Here is a 10,230-nt window from a genome sequence, read left to right as displayed (position 1 = left end):
AAACTTTTACGTGGGAGCCATCCTAGAATCCCTCAGTGTTACGTGGTCTTTCTGTGGAACTTTTGGCTAAAAAGTAAGCCTTAATGCGGGCAATCTCGCCACTGGCGGCCCGCGTATAACTCATTCGCTGATACAATTCTGAAGTCACTCAAGCCTCTGCACGCACGCATTCACCGAGGAGTCGGTCACTTCAGACTTGTCAGAAAATGGATGCATTGCATTTAATGAGCCAGGGTAGCCCAAAGCAATGGCACATGTTTTGTGTGCAGGGATTTGCGGCCGTCCTCGCACAGCACTTGGAGGGGAAAAAATGACGCTTTAAACCATGCGCTCAGGCTATTAATAGTTTCTCGCTAAAGCCGTGAAATGCCTCTTGAATTCATAGTTGTGGTACCTGGTCACACTCGCAGTTCATGGGTTCACGATACCACCGTTCTCTAGGGAGTGCACGGGCAGCAGCTATGTGTGCATCAGCCATGTGCGCATCACAGCCGTCGTCGCTACTGTCCGTCTTCATAAGCTGTATTGCACCCTGGGCATACATGGCTATATTCCGAACGTGGGTCATTCTCTACGGCAGTATGCACACACAACACTGCGACAAAAAAAAAATATTCTCTGCAGCCGAAACAAAATACCAGCACCACACTTCAACTACGTACGCAAGCAGGTGCATTAGCATAATGCAGACGACCACGCAGACGGCAAGGCCTGCACCGCATGCATTCGTCTTAGCAGCAACCGCGGAGCGCCAGTTTCGCGCTGCACCTGAACTATAGCTGAACCGATTGTGCACGCCATCTGTACGTTCTCGGCATCTTCTTGGAACTTACCGGAACTAGTACAGAGTGTGCAGCCAAATCTAATAAACCTAAACAGTGGCAAACCAACACTAATGAGCTGGTATATTAAACATCCATCTGGTATTCCCCATGGGGCGAAAGGACGTCGTCGGTCATAAAATTCGCCCATTGGCTGGAGAGAAGTGTCGTCACCATACCGGAGCATTCCGATTGGTTGGAACGTCAGCAGACTGGAAGTGACTTCACTGCCGCTAAAATCATCAATTAGGGCTAATACTATCGCACTGCCAACGCTTAATGCAATTAGGTGCCGCTGTGAAGTTTTATTTTACTGTCATTAAAGTGTAGATCTACGTGGACCAATTCGTTTGCTCCTCGTTTCTTTTCGGAGTAAGTGCGAGAATTTACTCGTTTGCCCTTGTGTGCGTTCTACTATAAATTGCGCTACAGCCTATTTTTCGCGATCGATATATATATAGAGAAAAATATTTCTATTCAAACACGATATCCGGTTGCATGTTAGAACTGCAGGACATCTCTGGAGCGCCTAGCCACAGCTTCTTAGACAGGTAGATCTAACTCGGTCAACCGCTCACGCTCGACCGGCCTTCTCCATTGACGTCGACGGTACACAGGAGGGAGTTCTGCTACCTCTCGTGGTACGTGCTACCCAACGCCACCTGTTATGAATAGACTCCTTTCTATTGCCCCCGATGCGCAACCAGCACTTCTTGCTGCCGGTTTCTTTGTAGTGCTCTGCTGAAGTGAAAGGGGTAACGTTATTAATTTTGATGTACGCCATAAGGTTGAATAGCGAAGTGTTTGCACCAACGAAAATTCATTCAGCTGAAATAAACCACCGTACTATGTTACTTCTGAGTCCCCGAGTCTGAAGTACTCGAGTTTGTAATGCACGCCCCTAATGAAATCTTAAAATTTACCTTAAAAAGTAATTAGGTTCGTTTCTTAGTTTAGTATTACAACCGAAATCATACAAAAAATTGTGCTGCTGCTGAAGAAGACACATGACTCCGCGAGATCTTGCAGCAGCAACAATAGCATGCATAGCATGAGTCATCGAGCGGCTTCAGACCCGTCAGTGAGCCCAGGAGAAGAACTAAAGGTAGAATATGAATGCCTGTAAAACTAGAGTCTTACGAAACATGCACGCTGCCTAGTACACTACGCCGAGAAATGAATTCTAAGACAATGCGGTTGCAGAGCCACTAACACGTAAGGCAGATTCTTTTTAATATGCGAGTTCCCTGTAATTTCCGCTTATCGTCGTCGTCTTCTGCGGACAACGTTCCTAATTAAAGAAGGTGCATTTTCGATCAGGGTTCATGGCCGAGCCCTTCGAGCAGTGAAACGCCGCAGCGAATGGCTCGAAGTCGCGCAGGGCAGCGTTGCACATCCTGGACATCTTGGAGCCGTGCTCCAGATGACACGTGTTGCGGCAGAAAGACAAGAAGAAGAGCTGCTCGCCCGTGAACTCCTCGAGCGAGCGAACGCGCACGTCATGCGACTGACCATCCTGAGCGAGGCTAACCCTGTAGGCCCGGTGAGCTACCTGGATGCTCGCCACGTCCGGATAGGCGCTGCGGCCACCGGCATCATCGCTGCACGGAGGCCGTGTTGGGAACTTGTCTGGGCTACTGACCGTCCATCCGGCCGCCGCGTCCATGCTCACTGAGGGCACGTTCATGGACCTCACGACCTGCGCGGCTAGCAGCGACGCCATGCCTCCGTAGTTGATGCTCTTTGTGGCAGCGGTGTAAAACAAAGGTGGCATGGCGGCGCCCACGGCCAAGGTGAAGGAGTTATTAAAGGTGTCGTACGTAAAGTACGGATCTCGGCCACCATGCGGCATATCCGTAAGGTCCTCGTATGTGGGCGTGCCCAACGTAGCTCGAGTGGCGTTGCGGACCAGGAGAAGCTCGTCGAAGTAAATCTTGCTACCTGAGGGAAAGTGGTTGTACAGCTTCGTCAACTCGTCATCGTTCATTAGTTGATCGCGTGGCCAGAAGCGAACCGTCGCTTCTCGCATCCTCTTGATTGCCACTTCTTTCAACTCGTTGCTCATCCACGAGTTGGAATATAACAAGGAGATGGCGGCTTTTATGACGTCCCCGATGAGGTGGTCGATGGCGGAGCGGTGCTGGTCCAACTTTTTCTGCATAATGTGCCTCATAGCTATTGGCAGCTTGAACGTGTCTTCCACCTGAACTTGACAGGCGTAGCTGATATTCGTCAGGGGGGACAGGGGAGAAATATCGTTGTAGATCGAACTTTTCAGCCTCGTGTTAATTAGATTCGAGAAGGTTCGATTCACGAGTCGGGCGATATGAGCCAGTAAATCTTCCTGTACATAGGTTTCGAGTAATCTGTTGACTGTAACCAGTAGATTTGTATCGGAGAGCAGTATCTGATCGTTAGTGGTGACTCTGAATGTAGGGGCCAGATGCTTGCTCAGAAAGCTGAGCCATTGTTCTGCGTTTACGCTCGGTGTTATGTTAGCGATGTCGGTAATGCGAATCGCCAATGGCCGAGCCACGTTCACGCCTTTGGCGACTTCCCGGAGTGCTGCCAAGATTGTGCTGTCTGTGAAAAACTCCCCCGAGGCGTTGGTGCTCCGGGCTCCCCTAACTCTTCCTCCGTCCTCGAGTCCGTGGCCACTCGATTCCGTGATGAACGTCTCAACGGCTTCCTCCCAAAAGACTTCGTAGTGACCGGACCTGATGAGGACTCCGAGGGTACTGCCGGTCCGGAGAACGCGCACGTCGAACCAGAACGGCATCTGCCAGTTGATGGCCAAGTCCAGCAGAACGTCGAGTGGATGGGCTTTGGGCTTGGAGTCACTGTCTTGGATCACGAGCTTCCGGGCCCTCATGAAGTCGCGCAGAACGGCGAGGCTGTCTCGCGACGTGGTCGCGTTGAGGTTGACGCATAGGTGGAAGAGCTCGACTGCCCTCGCAATGGCTACCTCGTGGCGTCGCACGCGCGGGTATCCGAGCAGTTGGCCCGACGCCTGGATCCACTGGTGCCAGCGGTCCTGCTGCGTGTTGAATGAGTAGATGGACGTGGTAAGCCAGGCGCTGCACACGTACGCCCCGAAGTCCTCGCACGGGTCGATGCTCCGGTTGAGGCCCGAGACGAGCATGTACGCGTGCTGGAAGCAGTCGTTGGTGTCGCAGTCGGGTCGCGCCACCTGGTACGCGGGTCGGAGCAGAGCGTAGACCGCGGTCACCATGAACACGAACCCGGCGAACGCGGTCAGCAGTGCCGCCACGGGCATCGGGTTGCGGTCTTCTTTGGCCGGGGTAGGTGCCGTACTGACCTGCGAGAGGATTGGCTGCTGGGCGTTGCCGCTGGTCGTCGGCTCGTTGCCTGCGACGAAACCGCTCGTCTTCACGGCCACAACAGGAGCAGCATCCATAGCGGCAGCAGTCTGGTCGAAATATCCAAGTTATCCAAAGCAGCCTAGCCGGAGAAAATAACACTTCGCCAGTTTGGTCAAGACGCGCGAGACTAAGCCATTCTTCTTCTTCTTCTCTAATTCTGGCACTCACTGGTAACATAATCTCACCAAAATATGTATTATTAGGTGCACTTCATTAGTACTCAGTAGGCAATGCCACTTCCGATTTAAACGTGTGCGCCAGTTTTAATGTGATAGCATTTAGGCATCCGTCTCATAAAAAATTTCCGGCTCCTCCGTAACGAAATTCCTTGATTCCTCAATCCCCGGATGACGTCATTGTGGCCACTTGACCACAATTGACCTATCAGTGAGCACCGCGAAATTTCAAGTTGCGCACAAAATTTTCTGATTGGTGGAGAGAGGTCACTGACCGTTGACGTCATCACAGCCTTCCCACGTGATTGTGAGCAAATTTCCCACCATTGCCAAACTCAATGCAGTTGTCAACTTCCCACTGTGGCGCTGCGCATGAGCTTTACGGTAGCTCTGGAAGAGCAACCTCGATTTCACAAGCCCCACCGGTGTCTGTGCTTGAATCAGCCATCTGCCGGGGCAGCGCCAGTAGTAGTATGAGGACTTTTCGCGATCTATGAATGTGATTGAGACGATCGTGACGTCATCAACAAAGCGTGACAACCAGTGGACCAGTAATATAGCACCGCCAAACTTCAAAAACATTAGAACATAGAAAATTTGGATGTTAGCCTACAGCAGGCAACCTAAGAATATGGTTAAGAAGGCCCTTAAGTTTTTTATTTTATTTTTATTCGAGAGAAAATGTTGCGCCTATGTTTTTTGCACAGATGACGTGAATGCTTATTCCTCAAGATTTTTACGGAAACATGAAAACGTCGAAATTTTTCTGCTAACCACTCAATCTATGTTTGATGCCTTACCGTGAGCGACACGTTATTTTTCTATTAGTGAGCGCCAGAGCATTTCTGTTGGAAATGGTCCGGAATGTGATAGCATGACCCACTGTGTGAACAAGTATATGTCCGTAACATTACTGCCCGAAAGCGCTGCAAATTGGCTGAAGCAATTTCTTTGACTGATTAAGTGCTTTAAGACTACTCCGGCATATGTACCTTGTTCCACGTGAAGGCGGAAAGCTTAACTGTATCCGACATGATGCGCACTACTCTTGTTTCTGGTGTTATGTTGCTTGTAAACTCTTTTTGTTTGTTCTTTCCTTCCGGATTGTATCACTGTTTTGCTGTTTGATCATGTCGCTTTTTGGATGCTTTATTTCGTGCAGATATTTGCAACTATTTTTGTGATAATTATTTTTATCCGAATGCTCTCACTGCTTTCACTGTTTTTACTATAGCGGCGTCTCCTTTTCCGTCTGCTCTGATCATCTTGTTACCTTGTTCTCGATTTTTTTTACACACACCTCAACTTTCTCTACTCAAGAACTTTCAATAGGTTCACGGATGTTGGGGCTTGCGAATATTAGGCATTTTTCATGGGAACCAAACACCTTGATATTATACCAGCTGCTAGTGCCATACAGGAAGCCTGCGGCAGCCTGTGTACTGTCGACGCTGACGTGGGCACTGTAATAGCCTTGTCCACCTCAGCTAGCTATTATATCACCGGCAACGTGTAATGCTGCCACCACTTAAGGTACGTTTCCCCAAAGCGACTCAGTTAATGTCGTCTTCAGGCTAGTTTTTATGCTTCATTAGTGCGCGGTGCTTTACGCCACTGCTAGTTTGATAGAGCTTCGACTATGCTATATTAAACTGAGGTAGGGATAGAAGAACACAGGGCATGTATGATCATTTCGAATTATTTTCAAGTCCTATTCGAACGCCTGCGCTGCTCCTCAGAAGTGTCATTGTTTTGCTGTTAAAGGAGTATAGACGCTAATTTTCGTGGTATGTTTTCTTCTCTACAATGATGCGGAAGACACTACTACGCATGAATCACCATGTGATATTCGCCTACGACCGTTAAATACAATGATGCGGAAGACACTACTACGCAAGAATCACCATGTGATATTCGCCTACCACCGTTAAATAATTTATAATTGATTTTTTTCTGTCAGGTTGTTTCGGTTTTGGTTTCAACAGCCAAACGATGGCGGTGACGTCTAAGCATGCATTATTGTCACGTGAGGCATTAAAAAACGTCCATGTAATCGCTGCTTCATAGTTTTAATAACCTGCAGTGCTGAAGCCAGCCTTCCTCAATAGTCGGAATGACAACGAATGCGGAAGCAGCGATTATATTGCAGTTTTTCATGTCTCACGTGACCTGCAAGCACACGTTGACGTCACAGTCCTCATTCGGCTCTTTAAACCGAAACCGAAACAACACGAGAAAGCAATTCGATTATAAATTGTTCAGTAGTCGTAGAATACCAGGTGGTAATTGATGTTTAATACATCACTATAAACAAGAAAACACGTTCCCGAAAGTTAGGTTTCTATACTGCTTTAAGGGGATCTCCGTCTCCATTTTTAGATAAGGCTATTTTGTCATGTGGGCACTGTCTGATCTGAAGGACAAATGCCAACAACCATTTACCGCTCGAAAAACAATTTGCCTTTCGGCTTGCAGCACAGGCGCAAAGGGCTTACTTGTATCTTATTTTCTGGGGAGCATGGGCCATGAACATCGCTGGGCTGGTCGTGTCTAACTGTACACTCTGAGAAGGAAGAAGCCTATATGAGAGTAGAAATGGAGTAAGCTGTCCTTCAGCGCGCTCCCTTTCAGTGGAAGAATATGCTGCCTGAATGCTGGAGCAGATTTTGATCGCTAAATACGTGGGATATGCTTGCTGTTGGCAGCGGATACGTATTCCCACTGAAAAGCATAGCAACTTGACGCAATGGAATCAATGAAAGGAGGCCTCTAAACACATGACCGGAGTTCTTGAGGTTAAGAATTTCGTACATGCTAGAAGTTAGCATCATTTGAAGAGGGAATTCGTTTTCTTGCCAACCTAAATTATGCTCCCATATATTCGTATTCGTGTTGTGTAGAGGACAGGCAACTTTCTTCTTACTCCTAAATAGTATAGTTTTGTGCCCTTCCTGTGAATGTTATCTGCATTGAAAACAGATTTAAAATAACAATGTATTCGTTGTTGCACGCAGGTTACTTGGGCTTAGGCTACAAGGTTACGAAAAACTCACAGGACGGTTATTACTGTGTAACGCGAGACTCAGTGATAGCTCTTTATGCGTATAGTCCCCTGACCACTGTTGTAGTGGTCACTTCATGCACCCCTGCGCTGGCAGGCGGCTGTTCCAAACAGCCGTCCTTAGGCTTATGCGACGCAGGTTGACCGGCGCAACCGGCGCACTCACCGGTTACGCCGATGGCGACGACAGCGACGAGAAAGGAACGGGCGGGCGCCTAACAAATATCGCTGTAAAAAATATAAGCTCTAGACTTTTGACACCTGGATTGTTTAATAAAGTAGAACACTAAAAAGTTGATTTCGTTGACTGTTGTCATTGGCTAGAGGAGTAATACTGGATGGCTCGGATCGTGGCCCAGTGTTAACAACTGCTGTTTTTTTTTTTTAACTTGTATCCTACTAAAGCTCTTGTCCACTTCCCTGCTATACTCAATTGGCTGTACTCCCGCAAAGCCGTAAACAGATTTGTTTTTATTTCTTTTCGCTCCAGACATAGACATGCAATCACTCTGCTGAAAAGAAACGGATTTTCCCGCCTCTCCACACACTGAAAATCACAGATTGCAGGCTGAAATACATCTACGCGTTCTGTATTTTTATTTTTTCCACTCCTGAAAGTTGCACAGGTTTAAAATAGCAATTAAGCGGCTAGACTTCGATGCCGCCTAGGCTTGTTGGTGCATAGCACTAGATAACCAGTTACAATGTCTATCCCAAAAACGGATGAGTAAGCTGTAGCCTACACTAACGCTGCCATGTGCGCGCATTCTATTCGGAACAGTGACTATTAGATCTGGAATGGACCTAACAATTTAGAATCATGATCGGCACTTTCTTCAGCGATAAAAAATGTGGAACGAAAGAACAAGGGACAGAACTGTGCCCTGTCTCTTATCCGCTATCCTTTATTTTAAAAATGAAGGTCATTCATGTCGCCCAACTCTTCACTTTGCTACTTTCTTCGATCACGCAAAGCCTTCGTTGTTTCCCAACATAAATGAAATTCAAGTGTGCTTCGCTGACGCAATCCGTCGAGTACATATTACTGGAACGATGTGAGAGTGAACAAGCTTTCAGAGTAGTGCGTTACTTGTTCAACTTGTTTCCCACCCTTGAATACTGGAGGAAGTACACACGGGGACAGTGCTTTTCTAGGAATTTACCATGAGCCCACTCTTTCAGGTCACTTCCCCACGCTACCTCGTAAAGTGACGTCCTGCAAGTATCGTTCCGGTACTCAACGCTCAATTCGTGTGAGGCCATGCCTCAGACAAGAAAATCAATTCCTTATTAGTATCCTCCCGAGGTGAGCCATATGGATAATTACTCTGCTAATGAGTGGTCACTATATATGCCGGTTTGTATCACTTTGAAATATAGTCCACTTAAGAAAATTATCCTGCGCACATTGGTCATCTCCTCCCTACCTCTAAACGGACAATGTCGAATACATTCGCAGCTTGACCTCTCTACTGCACCCCAACTCTTCGCTGCTTGTTCTCCGATTCAGTGCAGGACTGCAGTGCCCACCCGTCCACACCCAGCCGTTAATTGCACTCCGAAGCCACACACTAGAAGTGAGTCGTGACAGGCGGCACTCTTTTTCAGATTTCCGGAAACCGTTACTTCCTTCCGGCGCCAGGGAGCCGGAAGCTATCCTCCGCGAATTCAACCGGCGCGCTGCGGAAACTGTCCAGCGAGGCTCGCCGTTAAACAGCCACGGAGTGAACGCACTGAACGTTGAACTGCTTGCCTCGTCACACCCTGCCTCCATCGCGAAAGCAGGGAAGAGGCGGTGCGCCCTTAGACGCAATTGAATGGCTCGCTGCCGTTACGCAATGTGCAGCCGAGCGACGCAGTGAGTCCGGCGAAGAGGGGGGGGGGGGGGGGGGGCGAAAATGTTCGCTTGAGTGTCCTCGGAGACCGAACGCGAAGAGGGCGGCAGCCATAAACGGCAACAACGCTCTCCTGGACCTAACAGTCACTTGTGCGGCAAGTGAGTGAGGCTAGCTGGACCGCCTGAACTCTCTCTCTCTCTCTCTCCCTCTCTCTCACACCAGAGGAAAACAGAGGCAAGGACGCGCATCATTTCGCGTCTGTTTACGTCTCGGAGCTGAGCCCGCGCAGTGGGCTATATTATGGTCCTCAACGCGGAAATGTCTAGCTCATTGTTATTAGCGTGACCGTGAAAAAAAAGACAGAAAATAGAGAACAAAAAGGACTGGCCGGCGCGGCTTTTACGAACTTCCTGTTTGGGTGTAAAGGGGGCAGTCGCGAGTTAAATGGCTGTTGGCGCCTCAGTAGCTGTACATTTGAGGCTCAAGCATGTAGTACGTTCATCTGCAGCACCGCACGCGTGAGATATACCGTCTTTTTTTTCTTTTTTTTTCATTGAGGGAATGCAGTGTCTCGGAGGATTTTTCCTTGAAGAAAAGGAAGTATGAAAGGCCTTTGCAAAATGGAGTGAAGCGCTCTGCTTTGAGTTACTCGGCACTCGAGCTACCTGACTCGCAGTCACAGATTATCTTTTGCGTTTTTTTATTTTTTTTAATCTGGCTTCACACATTATCAAGTACACCAAATTTACGCATAGTAGGAAGCGTTATATGCTAAGATATCATATCTGTGAAGCCATACGATGTATCACGCAGACGTACCGTCTGTTGCAAAAGTTCACAGTCTACCGCACCGTTCCGGTGAACGAACTGTAAACTTTTCCAACGGAAGGTACTTATTTCCTCTGTAGAGTCCTACGATGCGCATAGAGCGGCAAAGATGGCTGTGCCTTG

At 48.2% G+C, this 10,230-nt stretch overlaps 1 protein-coding gene across 1 annotated transcript; it reads right to left on the bottom strand.

Moving 5' to 3' along the window:
- Nucleotides 1-2,112: 2,112 nt before the first annotated feature.
- Nucleotides 2,113-4,239, bottom strand: LOC144129686 (neprilysin-11-like). The gene has a single exon (XM_077663787.1). The coding sequence runs from the start codon at nucleotides 4,237-4,239 to the stop codon at nucleotides 2,113-2,115; it is 2,127 nt and encodes a 708-aa protein (XP_077519913.1).
- Nucleotides 4,240-10,230: the final 5,991 nt, after the last annotated feature.

Source organism: Amblyomma americanum, chromosome 4 (assembly GCF_052857255.1).
Source record: "Amblyomma americanum isolate KBUSLIRL-KWMA chromosome 4, ASM5285725v1, whole genome shotgun sequence".
Lineage (NCBI taxonomy): Eukaryota > Metazoa > Arthropoda > Arachnida > Ixodida > Ixodidae > Amblyomma > Amblyomma americanum.
The sequence above is the reverse complement of the archived record's forward strand: the minus strand, read 5'-3'. Positions and strand labels throughout refer to the sequence as shown.

Excerpts from the sequence above, each read along its gene's own strand:
- LOC144129686 (XM_077663787.1), bottom strand. The coding sequence starts at position 4,239 with ATGGATGCTGCTCCTGTTGTGGCCGTGAAGACGAGCGGTTTCGTCGCA.